The following is an 18,649-nucleotide window of genomic DNA, read 5'->3' as shown; positions in this document are numbered from 1 at the left end:
GGAAAAAACTGTTTTACATATGCCTCAAACTGCTTTCTTGTCAGTGCTATTTAGTAAACAGTCACACCACATGTACACTTAGCCTGGAGAGGGAAAAAGCTGGGCATTGGCTACTCACAAACACTGTACCATTTGATATGAAAGACTCGTGCATCTGTGGACTCTGGAACCACAAGGGTCCTGGAAAAAAAGCCCTCAGATGCTGAGAGGTAACCATGCTTGACCTCTTATATAACTGACTTGCTATGGCTACACATTTTTCCTTTCATCTTGTCAATTATCACAGAAGTTTTAGAAATTTTGAAAAGCATTAGGCTATACATAAAAGTACAGTTTATTGACCAGCCCATAGTGCAGTTTCTTATCTGTTGATCTTTCCATCAGCACAGCATTACTATCTATTTCTATGACAACCCTGGGATGCCTGTGATGTAAGCATACATCTCACACCTACATGGAAGCTAACAAACAAAGCCCCATCCCAGGAGGTAGGCTGCCACTGTGTGAACACTGGCAACATGACCCTCACAGAAGCTTGCATGAAAGCTAGTTCTAAAACTCCAAATATTCTCTGCTAGAGTCATGTTTGTATTTCAAGACATTGAGTCTTTCTGCATTATTACTATATAAGCAGGGACTCTGAAGAGAAAACATTCCTCCCTCCCTTTGGATGAAACAGAAATACAATGTTACCTTTTTACATCAGTGTAATTTAAAACAAGACTTGAATTGTAGGTGGTAATTCTTTTAGAAGGTACACTCTGTTTCACACCAAATTGGACCATATATATCATCAAATGATTCTACACTATAGTTAGGGCAGAGTGCTTTAAAATTATACATCAAAGAAATAGTTCTGCTAAAACCCCTCTTAATGGGAGCTGCATTAGCTGGAGTTGCTGTCACAGTAATAGCCTCACAGAAGTACTCATCTTTACAGAGACTTCCTTACTTCAACAGATACATGTATACCAGAGAAGAATAAAGCCATATAATTCTACAGATACTTTATTAGACTGAATGTGAAACTAAAGTGTAGGTGCAATGCTTCGAAATTCATCCTGTCATCATCGCTTGAGCGATCTTTCCACAGAGGAAAGGGGCTGTCAACTGCAAGCTGATCTGAGGGTACGGTGCTATTAAACAAGAGCACAGAGCTGCACCTAATTTCCCACTTTGAAGTGATTCCTTATAAAGATATCTCGAGTTCTAAACCCAGTGCTAAAACAAAGACCCAACAACACAAAATAAACTCACTTCAGCATAAAACAAAATAGTAAGAACTTAACTTTAAAATAAGGTTATTTGGGATGCTCACAAAGAAGAAACAATGGCATTAGCTCTGTGGGATACCCCATAACCAAGAGATCTCCACAGTGAGCAAGCTTCCTATAATAGCAGGTCACAGTCCACATCAACAACTGTAGAATCCTATAATACAAAAACCTTACTTGATTTTGCTTAGCTTTTTCCCAACACCATGAAACAGCCTCTCCTGGGCTAACAAGCAGCACTTCCTAGGCTGTGCTAAGGTAGTTTGTTTAAACGTCAACAGCACCTCTAAAAGCAGGCACTACAAGTGACAAGCTGGAGTTTAAACCAAGACTATCCCATCTAGCTTTAAGGAACTGATGCTCGACAGAATTCTTATGCCGATGTACAATAATTTGTATTTATACAAGGATGTATATGGGAAAAGTATAAAGAAATACAGGCCAGTGGGACAGCTCAACAGGTAACGGTGCTGCAGCCAAGCCTGAAAAAACCTACATTCAAAATCCAGAGCCTACATATGGCAAAAGAAAATTGACTTTTGAAAGTTGTCTTCTGACCTCCAAATGCACATTGTAACACACATGAACCCACATACATACACACACTAAATACATGTAATTTTAAAAATTTAAAGAGTATGGTAATAGAAGGGAAAAAAAAGACTACTTTAGCTTAGCTGTGTTTTGCTATCGGATGTTCTCCACTTTAAAAACTGTGCACAGGGCCCAGGCGTTGGTGGCGCACACCTTTAATCCCAGCACTCTGGAGACAGAGGTAGGCGGATCTCTGTGAGTCCGAGATGAGCCTGGCCTACAAAAGCTAGTTCCAGGACAGCCTACAAAACCACAGAGAAACCCTATGTCAAAAACAACAACAACAAGAACAAAAACAAAACTGTGCACAGGTAGCCAACATTTACTGGGTGTTGTCTGTAGGCCAGGCTGATGCTAATTTCCCTGTGTTAGCCCAGCAGACCCCCATCCCTTTAAAATGAGCACTACTACATTCTAGAGGAACTGCGGTGAGGTATCAGGGGTTTGCAAGCACCAGACCAAAACCATTTTCAAAATATGAACACAATGTCTCTTTCCATTTTCACTAAGACTTTTGCACTGATGGGAGAAAGTGACAGAGATAAAGTTACTACTACTGGGCACAAACCAAGTCAACAACAGTACAATCTGGAATACTGGAAGTTCAGTTTCACGTAGGAAGTTCCAGATATAGCATAGAAAGCACTAATTGAATTAACTCTTAAATTCTTGGGCATAGGTTGCAGTGATATGCTGACCAATGAAGCTGGAAGTCCTTCTGGAGCTTGTACCACTCAAATATCATGGTTACCACAGAAAAGTACTTCTAAAGATGTTTGAATGACAATGTACACCAACTGCTTGATCTCACAGAATGCCATTATACTTGAAAGAACAACTAACTGGCTGCAGTTCTATGGCTGTTCAGATTTGGGACCATACTTAGCAGGCATTTTATTACAACAAATATACTGAGGCTCTGACCTGAAGGAAAACTGTTGGCACTGTGTCGTACTGATAACATTCGGCCTTTCAAGCAAAATTTAAACTTTGAAAAGCATGTTATAGCACTCCTATGGCCGTCTGAGGACAATTTATTTATATGGGTTTTGGGGATCAAATGCTAGTCATCAGGTTTGCACAAGCACCTTTACCTGCTGAGCCATTTCAACAGTCAAGGACTGAGAGTGACCTTAGGGGACTCGAGTTTAAAACTTAGCATGGACTCAAGGCAGAGCAGCTTGAGAAGGAGCTTTTGGGAAGGAGATTGTTCTAGGAAAGTGTTCAGAGGCAAGCTCCCTCTTTTACTGAGCAATGTGGTATGGATGTGAATCCTGGAACTACGGCAGTGATTCTGACCACAAAGGGAAGCCAGAGGGGAGGCAAAAGAAACAGAGCAGTTAAACCCAATTACACTCGACCTCTGGACACCCAGCACAGCTCTGACTATTGGAACCACTCTGATCTGAGGATTCCATTATTTCCAACATGAAGATTTCTAAGACAAAACATTCTGCCTCGTTAAACTAAAATTTCAAAAATGAATATGAATGCAAACATTGGAATAACTGAAGGAAAACGGTTATGAAAATCCACAATGAATTTAAATAGCTTCAAATGGAAATAATATTATTTTAAATTACCTTCTCAGTGTTCTTATATTTTTCCCATCCTTTCAGCATTTTCAGCCATTTGGTAGTTCTTTCAATTTCCAGTTGCTTTTGCTAAAATAAAATTCAAACATAACATTAGTGTTTGTTTGACACTCTTTACTTATAAATCACGACATAACAAAAGCAGAGAAAATGCTTTTTGAGGTTATACTACTCCAGAGAGCAAATGCCCTACCTAACTTGCTTGTAAGTGGGATAATGTCATACTAGCATCAACAGCAGCCAAAATGAAGTTAGGGAGCATACGTACTGTACACTTGATGTGAGTAAGAAGATAGCAAAGGGCTTGTCTGTCGTTTCTAATGCTTTAAAGACAATCACAGAAAATCCTGTGTATACTAAAAAAGTTTTTAAAAGGAAAATTTGAAGCATTTTGCAAAGCAACAAAAAAACAACTACAAGCTTCAATTATATTTTATTTAACTCTACTCAATTCTAGCTCATTCATGTTTTTGATGACTAAGTCCATTTTTTTTAAGAATTCAATTTAGTTACTGTGTGATTAACATATAACTAGCTCCATGCTAGAGAAATAATAAACAACAATGAGTCACAACGCTGTAGAAGGGTTTCTGGCCTGATATAAGGCTAGTGGTAATGTCACATGGAAAAAGTTATCAAAGACCCTACACGAAGAGCTGAAAGATTATTATGGGATTTATCTGGTGTGATGTGGGATATGTATGTTTCTGATACCATTCAGCACCCTACAGAGCTGACAGAAGTTCCAAAGAGCTTTAGGAAGGAAACAGCCACCATAGTGAACTAAGAGTCTTGTGTATGAAGCCTGAGATCTGCAGCAGAGCTGAGCACTGAAACAAGTTAACACAGAAAAGGCTTCGTTCCTCTCTTTTAGGGTTTCTAGGAGAAGAAATACTTTTCCAAGTATTTAGGCCTGAGAGCATAATAAATGTGTGATAACAAGCAATGAAAAGAGAAAACTACCCAAGAAAGGCAACAGTTCTGCAGGTTCATCCTGTACTCCAAGGATGTATGCTCCCTCTGGTCTCCTGAGGCAGGTCTGCCACTAAGGAGGCAGATACAAAGTGCTTAAGGGACAAGTCTAGCAAGGGCAGAGGCATTCAGAGCAGACAAGGGCTTTTCTTGTGCCCTCTAGTCACCTCTCCTCTGTTTTCAGCTGCCATCCTGTCTTCCTTCTAACACAGGCAATCATACTTCCTGGATGAAAATTATGGCTCCTTACTGACTGGCTTCACTCCAGCCTCCAACAGGCAGGCAGTATGCTGGCAGATGGCACACACCCACCACCAATAATTTTAGATCTAAAAGCATAAATCCCCAAGGAAAATCCTGAATTTAAGAAACTATCCTCAGCAATAAGAAATTTTTTATAGAATTTACCTTCAGGTATATTTGTAAAACTCTGTAATTACTTTCTAACTTTTTAAAGTTTTTTATGAATTTTTATAATAAAAGATGATCACTTGTGAGCAAAAGAACGTTAATTCTCATTTTTCAAAAGACTAAACACAGTCTTTATTATATTATTAGTGATAAAATGATGCAGATGGTTCAAGAAATATGTTTCATTTTAAAACTCAGCGGGGCACTGAAATCTAATTAATGTTTCTCTAAATGAGACTTTAGAGAAGGCCAAACTGAAGAAGGAGACCCTGGTCTCAGCTGCCATTTCCACACTTCCTCCTTTGACTTCTTAAAGCACAACGGCCTTTTCCATCGACATGAAAACCCCCAGATACTCCAAGTCAGCACAAGAGCACCACACACATAGCCCACTCATAGAATCTCCTGATAGCTTTCACTTTTATTTCTATGAATTACCAATTAATCACTTCTGGGAATAGTCATTCTTTTTTTTCAAAGATATACTTTCATATATTAATGTTTGTTATATATTAGAGTGGTTTAAATGCTCTGCATCCTGCAAGAACAAAACATACATACACATAACATTTTAAGAACCATTAAACATGTTTTTCTTTCTTCTATACATACTAAAAAAAAAACTGTGCCTTGGATAATCTCCTAGTGAAAGAGTTTAGACTTAGATATTAGTTAAGCTTAAGTGCTGACTCCACAATACTATGATTTCACAACCCCAGACTTGAATGCATGCAGTCTCCCTGTCCAGTCCAGTCAGTAATTCACGGTTAAAACCTACTTTCTTACCAAGTGCTGAAGCTGACTGTTCTAACAACTATTTTGAAGAAGTAACTGAAACCACACATTACACCTGTGAACTTAAGAGTCCTAGAAAACAGGCTAGAGCACCAATAAGTCACAGATTCATTCATCTACATCAAAATAAAAGTAGACTACGACAGTATGTCAGGATTTCTACCTGAGATTTTAACAGACACTTTCAACTCAAATCTGTTGTCTTGAACTGCTGGCCGTTCCCAACACATAATCTACTGCCATGCCTCTCTAACCAAGGTCTGCCCTTTGTCTGCTAGCGGTGCTTTTTCCTCACCACTTGTGATGACTCATGCTTACTGCCAACTTGACAGGATGGGAGACAACACTCTGAGTTTCTAAATTGAGTTAACTTGAGGCTGGCTGGGGTCTGAACCTGAATAAGAGGAGAAAATGATCTGAGACCCAGGACTCATCTGTTTTCCTGTGACTGCCTTGTGACAAGATGTTTACACTTCTGCCACCATGACTTCCCTGCCGGGATGGACTGCACCTCAAACTGCTACAACAAGCCTTTCCTTAGTTCTTTTTGTCAGATATTTTGTGAAAGCAATGAGAAAAGTAACTATGATGGGGGAAGTCCTGTACATTTGTCAATAAAGTACTGTTGAGCCAATAGGAATCTAGATAGGTGAGACTAGGAATCCAGGAGGATTCTGGGAAGGAGAAACACAGGGAATTCAAGATGTAACCGCCATGGGGTAGGAAGCCCGGAACGTCTCCGGTAAGAGAAATACATAGATTAACAATTATGGGGTAATTACTTAAGTCAGAGCTAGCCAGTAAGAAACAAGCAAGGCCAACAGCTTCATAATTAATACAGCGTCTTGTGTGTTATTTGGGTACTACAACGTGGCAGAGCCCAGGCGACTGGCGGGTGATAAACCAAAGCGGCTAACAAGGAAAAAGCTTCTCTTTACATAACTATACATCATTCATTTGGCAGTTCAAATGTCCAAGGTCTAAAGCCTCTCTGAAATGCCTCCATGTTCAAGCTATTCCCTCAGATTTCATGGCATGGAGCAAGGCCCAGTATAATCAGAGTTCTGCCTCCTCCTGTCTGTTTCCCTCAGTTCTCCGTTCTACAGAATGGGAACTATTACACTCAACACATTTACTCCAGCTGCTTAAGTGCTCAAATCACATTGTTATTATTAAACTGCTTGACCATGGAGACCAAAGCATATGTCTACTTTTTAATTTCATTATCTAAAACAATAGTTGTATAAGAGTTTAAAATTATATATATATATATATATACTATATATATATAGTAACATATATATAGTAACAGTTTATAACACGCAGGGCACAGGCAGCAATGTGAAATAATTAGTAATGCCCTGTGGCTTCCAAGTAGAGTGGAAAGAGTATGAATACAAACTGTTGCCTCAGGTAGGAGCTTCACCATATAATACAGAAAGAACCATAAGAAATTATAACAGATAACCCCATGTGACACTATGGTAGGAAGAATGTCATACTACATGTTGACAGATAGTTTCCAAAGTGTGACAAAAAGCACAACTGTTGGTGTGTGTGAGAAGCTTACACAGCATGGATTCTGTTGGCTTACTTTTCTTAATTTTCATTTGGAAATATTTCAAACCTATATGAACTAAAAGAAAAACCACATCATATGTTTCCATGTGCTTCATGGAAATCTAACAAGTATTAATCTTTTGACAGATTTCACTTATTTCTTTGGGGAGGGATTGTGACAAATCCACTAGAAAATCACAGACATGAGTACATCATATCTAAATATTTTATATGTAAATATTTCCAAGGATGCAGTCATTTAAGAACACAAAAATGTTTTGTTTTGTTTTTTATTTTTCTCCAAGACAGGGTTTCTCTGTGAAACAGCCCTAGCTGTCCTGGAACTGACTCCAGACTGATCGCAAATTCTCAGAGATCCACCTGCCTCCGCTTCTCAAGTACTGGGATTAAAGGTATACGTCCCTACCACCTGGCAGAACAAAATCCTAATCACTACACCATTCTTGTATCTAAGAAATTTCAAATTCAATCATTATCATCTCATAGTCCATACATTAAATTTTCTATTGGTCTCCCAAATGTGTGTGTGTGTGTGTGTGTGTGCATGTATGTAACCTGGGACTGAACCCAGGCTTCACACACTGACTATAGCTCTGTCATAACACCTCCATTACTATCCCTCGGCTATGGGGCTTCGACAGCTTCCAGGTTGGTGATCACCTGACATTCTCGGTATGATCTCTTTTGTACTCTCAGAGGGTAGGAAAGCTCTGTACTTCTGTTCCTAACTCCATACATATTCCATTCGGCCATTCCTGAGAGGATTGTCTTTTAGTAAATAGGTCTAGTAAGCACAGCACTTAACGTTCCATGAGCTTCTCTAGCAAACCCAAACAGCAGGTCACGTGAGCCTGATTTGTACACCACAGGTTAAAATCATCTGGGCTCTCAATCTGCATTAACATGGGAGCAGTCTGATGAGAACTGAGCTGCAGGTCTGTAACAACTCTCCACTGGAGGAACTGCTTATCCATGGAGAGAAACTCAAAACATATGAGGTGCTCTATAAAATGTAAATGATGAGACTAGAACAAGTTTGGTTTTTACCAATGTCACACAATAGGGACATGTGAGTAAAGTTGCTGAGAGTCACCCATGCCTAGATCTCACCAGCAGAGGTCAGGAGAGGATAGGGAGTACAGGACACCTTGCCATTGGAAAGTACAGTCACTTATTAAAACTTGATGCTATGCAAAATAAAGGTTTTAGAAGAAATAAAAGGGGACCTGGCAAGATGGTTCAGGGGTAAGCCACTTGCCTACCACGGAGCCTAGAACTTGAGCTCGATCTTTGGAATTCACATGGTGGCTGCACAGACTCAGCAGCCAAAAGTTGTCCTCTCACCTATACATTCCCACAGTGGCACACATGCACATATGCATACAGGTGCACATACAATAAATAAAACAAAATTTAAAAATAAAAGGCTCTCATAGTTTATATATTATACAGAATACTGCACTGCATTTCGGGGCTTTATCTATGAAAATTCATAGTTTTATAAAACCTTTCCTCCTTATTAAAAACATCAATAAACTCAAAGAAATAATATAATCCATTATTAATATTGTTCTCTACAGAGTAAGTATAATGAGTATATTTGTTTAAGTGCCTGTTTGGTGGGACCCAAATCATTTTGCAAACACCACATTAATCCTCTTTTAAATGGAGAATGGCCTCCAGTAATATAACACATGGCAGAGCTAGAACTGAAGCCATGATTACTTGACCAAACAGACAGCAATACAACAGTACTAAGCACCAAGAAGTACAGCTTCAGCTGCAAGCTTTACAGAGTGTAGACGTCAGCAAGCCAATCATTGAATTGAAAAAATAGATAAATTTTTATTACGTGTCTACAAAAATAGAGCTTGGCCACTACACATAGGCAGATGCTACAGAATGCTCACTTCTAACCCTGGACAACTTTGCATGTGTTCAAGCTTTACTAATATACCATATATTGGTTATTATATTACATAATATGTTATTACATATATATAAAGCAGGCCATGGCCTGGTAAAATAACAGGAAGGGTCAGAGCCACCTGCTGCCAAGCCTGACAACCAGAGTTGAATTCCTAGTATCCACCTGGTGGAAGGAGAGAACCAACTTCCACATGTGTGCTATGACTACACACACAAATGTGTATGCACACATATGCAAACATGCATACAGGCACGGGTGTATTCACAACAAATAAACGCAGAAAAAGCAGGTCATAAGATAAACAAGTAAAATGTGTAAAAGGGCTCTAAGGAAGAAACTACCTCAACAAACTACCTCAGAACCCTCTTACCCCAGGACAGGGCAGACAAATAAATGTACAAGTATGTTCTCATTTTAATAGTTTTTGAAACAATAGTAGGGAGGATTTCACAGTGTGCCCCTGGTGGCCTGGAACTCTGAAAACCAGACTAGTCTCAAACTATAGAGCTCTACCTGTCTCTGCCTCCTGAGTGCTAAGATTAAAGACATGTACCACCATGCTTGAAATTTTAAATAAATCATTAAGGCACACACAGATTGCTTTTTAGTGATTCCCTATTAAGACTTTAAATGAGAAGTTAATTAGAGACATACTTGTATTGGGTTAAGAGTCTTATTATACAGCTCAGTCTTATAAAAAATTAAACAAACTTAATTTTAAGTATGTACCCTCCACTAACTTGCCTTACATTTCTTCTTTACTGGCACATTTTTTGACTTATCTAATTACTGGCTTGAACTCTAAGATTTCTCGACCAAAAATTACAAATAGTGAAAGAGGAGATGGAAAAAGAAGTCTATACTGGATTAATATGTTTATTTTGCCAAATCAACCTAGCCTATGTTTAAAAACAAACAACAATTTCAATTCTTTTCTCCCTTATCTTTCAAGGTCAGGTCACTGCAACATCTGCAGACTCTCCAGCAGCTTTTAGTCAATATATTTAATGTTATAAAGGCGGTATGTGACTCATATAGATTACAACCCAGTGGAAGAAACAAAGTAAGAAATTTTCAAAATATCTAACACATAAATTGTGTCACATACAATACAGATTAAAAACAAAGAAGATAATTAACATCAGGGGGAGAAATTCCCAATTTTAGATTAGATGACCATGAACAGTCATATTCTCTAAGTGACACTAGAGTAAATTCTTGAAGGAACTAAAAAGGCTGAGCCTTGCAGCTACTGTGAGGACAGTGAAACACCCCACAAGAGGAAGACGCCAGAGGGAAAGCCTTGAAGAGGAACTATGGCCCAGCCACAAGTTCAGGAAACACTAGGGAGCCAGCAGCTGAAGGAAAGAAGGGAGCGCAAAGAATGAGGCCCTGCTACACCTTGAGGATCATTCTTAACACTGCGCTACTGTGGATGGACAGGGAAGATACGGTGAGGTTCCGACTGGAAAGGGGCATGATTTTAACTCATCTTACCAGCATCCTTCTAACTGTGTCAAGAGCTAAGACTGTGAGAGAAAGGGCAAGGACTGGGGTAGGAAGACTAGAAGCCCCAAAAGAAAAGGTACAGTGGACCTGGGCAGCACAAGAGGAGTGAAGTCAACAAATTCTGAACAGACCTGGGTGGCAGAGCTCACAGCATTGGCTGAGAGATGAGACGGGGGTCTGAGAGACATCAAGGAGTGTGGAAGAAGGAGCACTGGCTCACTGTGATGGGCACATTAGTCTACAAGGCAGATCTGAGGACCAGTATTGCTAGGCCAGGGAAAATATTCAAAACCTGTATGGGTTTTGTGAGGCTGAGGAGGGAGGGAGGGAGGAGGAGGGAGGGAGGGAGGGAGGGAGGGAGGGAGGGGGAGGGAGGGAGGGAGGGAGGGAGGGAGGGAGGGAGGCAGCTCTTGAGTGAAACTACTGTTAAGTTAGAGACAACATGCAATGGCTACAATACCATGTGAGCTGAGGAAGACGGAGGTGAGCACAGGAGGTCCTGTGGTAGTATCAGTAAGTCAGATGATCAGTAAAGCAGGGTACTACACACAAAGGGACTGTCAGGAGGCAGAGGCAAATCCTTAGGTTACCACTTCAAACAGTTTGATACAAAGGTCCCCTAGGGCAGACTTGACAAGATGCTCACCATCACTGCCTCATCCTCTCATAGACTGCTGATCTACAGACTGCTTTCCTGACCACCAGCCTACATGTTATTCCCACTGTACTGAAGACCTGAGTCCCATCAATCACCTCCCAACTCTTGTCTCCAACGACTCTTCTAGTCACTGAACGAAGGATTTTCCTCAGTCCTGGAACTCTAAGCAGGGGCTAGTCCTGGGCAAGACACACATTACTCAGTGATGTAGCTGTTGAAAGTTTCCTGTCAAAGCATTTAGGCTATGATGTTGCCAGAGAATCTGGCAATCTTTCACATGCAGGAGGTGTTCATAGATGTTCTTCACATATGCAAAATAACAATTCTGTTTAGGGTTTTTCTACAGTTTTTCAGAAAAGTTTGATCTTAGAATATTTTCCTAAAGTATTTTTCAAATTATAATTACAATTTCACTATATTGTCTGAAGCTCAGCCTCCTTCCCTAGTAGAATACACACAAACAAAATATCTTCACTTTCATTCCACAATTCATTTTGGAAGAGAAATGAAGGAGTAAGGAGATTCTGAGCAATTAAAACTTCCGATTCCTACTACTTCTGGTGTATACCCAATTATAACCAGCTCCTTGCTAAGTAGAATGAAGAAATGTTTAAAGAAAAGCTGACAGGCTTGCTATGTCACTTGTCTAATCCTTAAATGTTAAAAGTTAACTGACAACAAGAAATGTTCTAGTCATTAACTGTGGGGAGTTGGACAAAAACTCATGGACAGTTACTTTCTATGGACCTACTGGTCTAGAATGGTGTTTTCCTATTCAGAGGGTACATAATGATCACTTGGGATGCCTTACTCCTAACAACTTACTATTATGTCCATAGATTAGTGTAACTGACAAATCTCATCAGAGAAGCTTCTTTTAACACAGGATGGTGATTAACACAGACTCACAATTGTTCAGGTGCAGAGAATAAGGGACTGTGAAATGCTCAGTCCACATGGAGACATCTACACCACATCCTCTCCTCCTAGGCTCAGAGCCAGAGCCAGAAGATATTACAAGGAAAATGTTTTCTGAACACAGCAGAGCAGTTGTAGTACATATGAGCTCACAGCAGCTGTGACAGCATGCATAAGATCTGCACAGACTCAAGCCCGACAAGCTTCAGAATGGAGAAGGGAGGTAGGTAAGAGGCCACACCCCTAGTTACTAAGAAGCTACTGGCAGTTGATAGGTTTTGGGAGAGGAAGTGTCAATTTTCTTTAAGTGTTGACCTCTTTCCAGTGAGGGTCACACATTCAACAGTATCTGGGAGCACAAACTATACTTGATGGGTTTAAAAACAAAAGGACACAAAGTTAAATGGGTATGGAAGGAGGAAACCAAAACACACTGCGTACTTTTCAAAGAACTAACAAAAATCAGAGAGAGAAAAACCAAACAACCCCCCAACACACACACACACACACACGGATGCATGGATGGATGGACGGATGGACGGATGGACGGACGGGTATTCCTGACACAAAGAAGTATTTCATACAGGTAGAGTCTCAAGCTGGGGCTAAGCATTTCAGAGTACTGACCCTTTTCTTATTTTTAAAGAAAGACCAGAATCTCATAAATTCTAACTAATTTCACCTTTATTTTAATTCCTTTCTTAAGAGCAACATAATTTTGGTCAAATTCTAACAATGCCAGCTGCATATGATACAGTACTCAAAAATCACAAAAGCAGATTCTATTCCTCTAGAGGCAATTCATCAATGACTTCAAATAAACAAAGAACCATACTTACCCGGTCAGCAGCTGCATTGTGATACGGGAGCTCTTCCTCACTGTAGAGAATAACAACATAAATGAAATGGTTGAAATCAGAACAGATTTTTACTAGGTGTATCCTACAGGCATGTATTATATGTAATATGTCACTATAAGAGATTCATGTTTCATGTTTCCATTCCATCGAATTCAACAGAAAATGACTGGTCTATAATAACAGCATCCCTCATCTTTAAACACAGTAGTTTCTATCCTACAGGAAGCAATTTGAAGTAAGTCTCACTAGCCACAATCTGACTACACAAAAGTCATGTAGCTACCTAGAGGCTGCTACACTGAACATTTCTATCATGGCAGAAAATTCTGTTGGTGAACACTGCCCTAGACCAGGGTTCAGCAACTCCAGTCACAGGAAACAGTAAATCTTTTAGGCTCTGTGAATCACATACTCTTTCTCATAACTACTTGGATTCTAGTATGGTAGTATGCATGTATATAGCAATCACAAACAATGGAAAACTAAGCTCTACAGAGCTTCTAAAGAACTCAGTGGTAAACTAGCTTTGGCCTTGACACATAGGTCAGTCTGCCATCCTGTGCTCTAGACTATCTATCACTTTCACTCTTGGATCCAACTACTGCCTAAAATAAATCACTGTTTAAAATTTTGCATGAAGAAAAATATGGAGCCAGACCTGGAGGAAGAACTGAAACACTTGCTAATCAAGAGTAGAAGAAAATATCAAATTTAACAACTTCCTGGGTTTCAGTGAGTGTAAAGCCTGCCTGGGCAACTTAGTGAGACCCCATCTCAAAATAAAATAGTAAAATGAGGCTTGTGGGACCAGAAGAGATGGCTCAATTTGTAAGGTGTTTGATATGCAAGCATGAGGACCTGAGCTCAATTCGCCTGCACGCGCGCACGCATGCGCGCACACACACACACACGCACGCAGCATGGTGACAGTCACTAGGGAGGCAGATTTCCGGGGTTTAGAGGCCAGCCAGACTAGTCTATTTGACAAGCCCTAAGGTAAAATGAGGACCCTATACCCCCCCCCAAAAATCAGGTTGATGGCTTCGGCTTCTGAGAAACACCCAGGGTTGACCTCTGGCCTCTACATATAAAAACATCTATACACATGAACCTATACATGGGCCTGAGTGTGTGTGCACACACTCATACAAATACACATGGAGGCTGAAGATGTAATTCAGGGGTAGGGTATGGTATTTGCCTGGCAAGAGTGGGACCCTAGGTTTAATTACCAACATCAAAAAGAAAAAAGAAAAGGAAAGGAAAAGGAAATTGGCTTTAAATGGACTTGTAAATTAAAAGGAAACTTTCACTTTTAGTCTGTAAAATAAAACTTTACTGTCAAAACTTCAACAGAACCCCCACCCCAAGACAGGGTTTCTCTGTGTAGCTTTGTAGACAAGGCTGGCCTCGAACTAATGGAGATCAGCCTGCCTCTGCCTCCCAATTTCTGGGATTAAAGGTATTTGCCACCACTGCCCGGCTTCAACAGAACTTTTTTAATTAAAAAAAAAAAAAAAAGAACAAAACTGGGCTGGAGAGATGGCTCAGCAGTTAGCACTGCAGTTCTTCCAGAAGTCATGAATTCAATTCCCAGCAACCACATGGTGGCTCACAACTATCTATAATGAGATCTAATGCCCTCTTCTGTCATGCAGGCATACATGCAGGCAGAACATTATATACATAAGTAAGTCTTTAAAAAAAAAGAACAAAACCATTTCTCGGGTTCATATATGCTTTCACCTCCAACGTTAAAATATCCTGAGCACCTTATATTAACTGTCAGTAATAAAGTTTCTCATATAAACAAAGCTGATTTTGGCAGCTTTCTCAATAGTATGGATGTTTTGGCAACAATACATGCATATTCTTGCTTCTGTTTCCTCTTGAGATCAAGTGGCACGACTTTTAAGAACATCACAGATTATTAGTCAAGAGCTTGCATTTTCTATGTTATTCTTTGCTTCTCTGAAGAGTCCTGAGATGAACCATTTAGCCATAGCAATGAAACAGACAAAAATGGTATAAAAGCCAAAAGGGAATTTAGAGAGAAAACCCAAATCCCTCTTTTTCATAGATGAGAAAGTAACTGTTTTCATTGTCATTTAGCCTAACACAGAAATATTCAACACAACATAATCCGGAGCATTTAAATGACCTTCAGCTATTGCCAGAGTGTACAAAGAAGGGCATGGGCTAAGCAAACAGGTCTCAGAAAAACAGAAATTCTAAGGATTGAATACAGTCTTCAGCCCTAATGTGGAGACAGCAAGATTGGGTCCTCATATCTTACACCTAACACTTTCCATGTGGGATCTGTTGTGTTCACAGACCTTGTCGTCCTCAAGTCCCTGGGCTGGCATATGCTGAGGCTCACAGCAACCTGAGACCAGAGGATGAACCTCACTAAGAGTCCCATGTGGTTCCAGAACATTCACTAGGATGGTCAAGGTATTCATTGAATATGCTAAGTACTATAAGGCATGTTTGCGTATGGCAATAATCTGTTCCTTCTTCTTTTCCCCCCTCCCCTCTCCTCTCTCCCATCTCCCTCCCTCACTGCCTCCTTCCTTTTTTTCTTCCTTCCTTCTTTTCTTTCTTTCTTTCTTTCTTTCTTTCTTTCTTTCTTTCTTTCTTTCTTTCTTTCTTTCTTTCTTTCTTTCTTTCTTTCTTTCTAAGACAAGGTTTCTCTGTGTAGCCCTGGCTGACCTGAAGCTTACTCTGTAGACCAGGTTGGCCTGCCTTTGTCTCCAAGTGCTGGAATTAAATGCGTGCACCACCATACTGGCTCCAATAATCTGTATTTTGCTAACTAAATCTACTTTAAGTAGAAAAGGTGAAAGGGCACAGTCTGGAATATACAGATGAATATTCCTTCAGGCCAGCAAACCACAGTCCACACAGGTCAAATCTTGTTTGCTGTCTATTTTTATAAATAAAGTTTTTTTGTTTGTTTTTTTAATGGAGCACTGTCATTCTTACTCATTTAGACATGTCTGGGGTTGTTTTCACACTACAGTAGCAGAGCTGAGTCATGGTGACAAGGTCACATGGTCTACAAATCCAAAAGTACTTAGTACCTGGCTCTTGGTAACACATAACTACTACCTATCCCTTGCTTTAGAGTAAAGGTTCTCACCCTTCCTAATGCTGCAACCCTTTAAATCAGTTTCTCTTGTTGTGGTGACCCCCAATCATAAAACTGCTTCATTTCTACTTCATAATGGTAATTTTGCTACTGTTATGAATGGTAATGCAAATATAGAATATCTGACATTCAGCCCCTGTAGTGGTCACAAGCTACAGTAAAGAACCCTGCTTTAGAGACTAGGACTGCAGACACCTGAGGACTGACTGCTCAGAGACAACACTTCCATGTAACAGTAAGAAAATACAGCAGTCATCAAAAGAAAGACAAACACTTGAGCTGGCATGCTTTTCATCTGGGTTAGGGTTTAAATATATTATTAAGTATGTATTGGTCGTTTCTCAACAACTCACAGGATTATTTCTGTAAATGTGAATAAACATTCACCTGGAAACCTAATTTGTTAAAAGAGTTAACATCAATTAAGTTGAATATATTGACTATGGTTCAATTCTGGTTTTGAAGCAAAATTTACCTAACTTTAGAATCAAGCTAGTTAAAATATACATAAGACTGATAAGAGTTCTCAAACCTTTCTAATCAAAATGGGTAATCTTGATATCAAAAGCACCTTGACTACAGAGTAGTAAGCTCCTACAGATCTATAAAAGCATGGGAAACTATGGACAGTCCACTGCATTTTATAAATATACAAATGTGAGTAAGTAGTTGAGCATCTGATGCTCAGTGTTAATTTGATCTCCTCTATTTTTGGTCGAGTTTCCTTTTAATTCTTTCTCCTATTAAAAACTTATGACCTAAAAGCATTATTTATTATCCAAATACCAAGCATTCTTTGTCCAGCAGAGCTGTGGTAGCAAGTTCTGATGAAAACATTTAAAGTTCTATCTACAGCCACTTAAGCAAGGTCAACTTGTCCACTCTGCAGCTGTAACTCTATCACAGGCTGTCTTGCCAGTTACGTTTGAACATACTGTGAACGCTATTATCAAACCAAGACAATCTATATTGTGTTAATTATTGACACTCCTTTATATATCATAACAAAGACTTTAAGTTTCTAAAGCTGTTTCTAGATATGAACTCAGCAATATCCAAAGAGGCTGGGAGGTTGTTCTTTCTATTGTATTGACAATGAATTTAAAATCTAATTTCAATTGCAGCAACAGTCATGACTTACACATAGCTAAGACAGGAGAGGTGCTCTTTTAATCAGGTGTGAAAGAAAGTAATATCTGGGTGCTTACAGCAAAAACATTATCCAACAGTGTTGGGGAAGTCCTGTGTATATGTCAATAAATTACTGCTGCCCAATAGGAATCTAGATAGGTGGGGCTAGGAGTCCAGGAGGATTCTGGGAAGGAGAAAGACAAGAGAGTCAACATGTGACGCCATGGGGGTAGGATGCCGGGAACTATTCTCCGGTAAGAAACATATTTAGATTAACAATTATGGGGTAATTACTTAAGGCAGAGCTAGCCAGTAAGAGACAAACAAGGCCAACAGCTTCATGCGGATCTAGAACCAGGCTGGCGCGGCAGAGCCCAGGTGACGGGGGGATATAAACCAAAGCGGCTAGCAAAAGATAAAGCTTCTCTTAACACAACAGTACAACAGATAAAGTCCTATCTACTGTGGCAAGCAATAAAAGCCACCTGCAGAAAACGCTGGGGGAAGTGCTTGGCTGACAGTAGGCACTGTAACAAAAGTCAACTGATAAAGCCTAATGTCACACTGGAATTCACTCCTCTGCCTCATAGTTTTCATTTGGGCTTCTGTTTGGGGACTATAGCTTAAAGCAGGTTGGAAATTTTTGTTTCTTTTTGTTTTTGTTTTTAATGCGCACCATCATGAGTACCAATACCAATCAGTCTCATTTTAAAAAATATGGTGACCTTTGCTATCTTAGTAGATATGTCGATGCAAGTAGCCATTTCACTCTCCTCTGTAGGCAACTCAAAGCACTTACCCTGTATTTCTCCACTAAATCAAAAGAAGGCAGTAACAGGCAGTACTCTGGAGTGAAACCTACCCTAGACCCCCATCCAAGGAGCTGACAATGTCAATAAACCTGAGGCAATTTATTTGAGCTCTATAGGTTCACCATCTAAAAACTAGAGAAAGAGAACCCACCCCAAAGATGATGTGAAGGAATAAGGGCTCAGAACCCTGCCGGACACACAAGAAGTGCTCAATGAGTAGTAACTAATACTATAAGGAGAGCTATCTACTAGTGACTTTTCCCCACTACAACTGACTGGACCTCAGCCCAAAGTTAAAAAAATAAAATAAAAACAAGCAAACAGGGAAAAAACAAACAAAATCTGACTACAACTTTCCAACTGACAAACATAAGTTAGGCTCTTGGGCAGGAATATATTTGTTTATAACACTTTCAACTGTTAAATTTCACTTGTTTCAACTGGCAAGAAAGAAAATG

General features: G+C 39.7%; 1 protein-coding gene across 3 annotated transcripts in view; it reads right to left on the bottom strand.

Annotated features, from left to right (window-relative positions):
- Positions 1 to 18,649, bottom strand: part of Usp6nl (USP6 N-terminal like) — a 136,284-nt gene that overhangs the window by 39,837 nt on the left and 77,798 nt on the right. For all 3 annotated transcript variants that reach the window (XM_013121390.3, XM_040755529.1, XM_040755528.1), the window contains 2 exons: positions 13,077 to 13,116; positions 3,452 to 3,532 (listed from right to left, as the gene is read on the bottom strand). In XM_013121390.3, the coding sequence (XP_012976844.1) occupies positions 3,452 to 3,532; positions 13,077 to 13,116 (121 nt within the window). The remainder of the gene's footprint in view (positions 1 to 3,451; positions 3,533 to 13,076; positions 13,117 to 18,649) is intronic.

The sequence above is a fragment of the Mesocricetus auratus genome, unplaced genomic scaffold, assembly GCF_017639785.1.
Source record: "Mesocricetus auratus isolate SY011 unplaced genomic scaffold, BCM_Maur_2.0 Super-Scaffold_100013, whole genome shotgun sequence".
Taxonomy (NCBI): Eukaryota; Metazoa; Chordata; class Mammalia; order Rodentia; family Cricetidae; genus Mesocricetus; species Mesocricetus auratus.
This window is presented reverse-complemented; position numbering and strand designations above follow the sequence as displayed.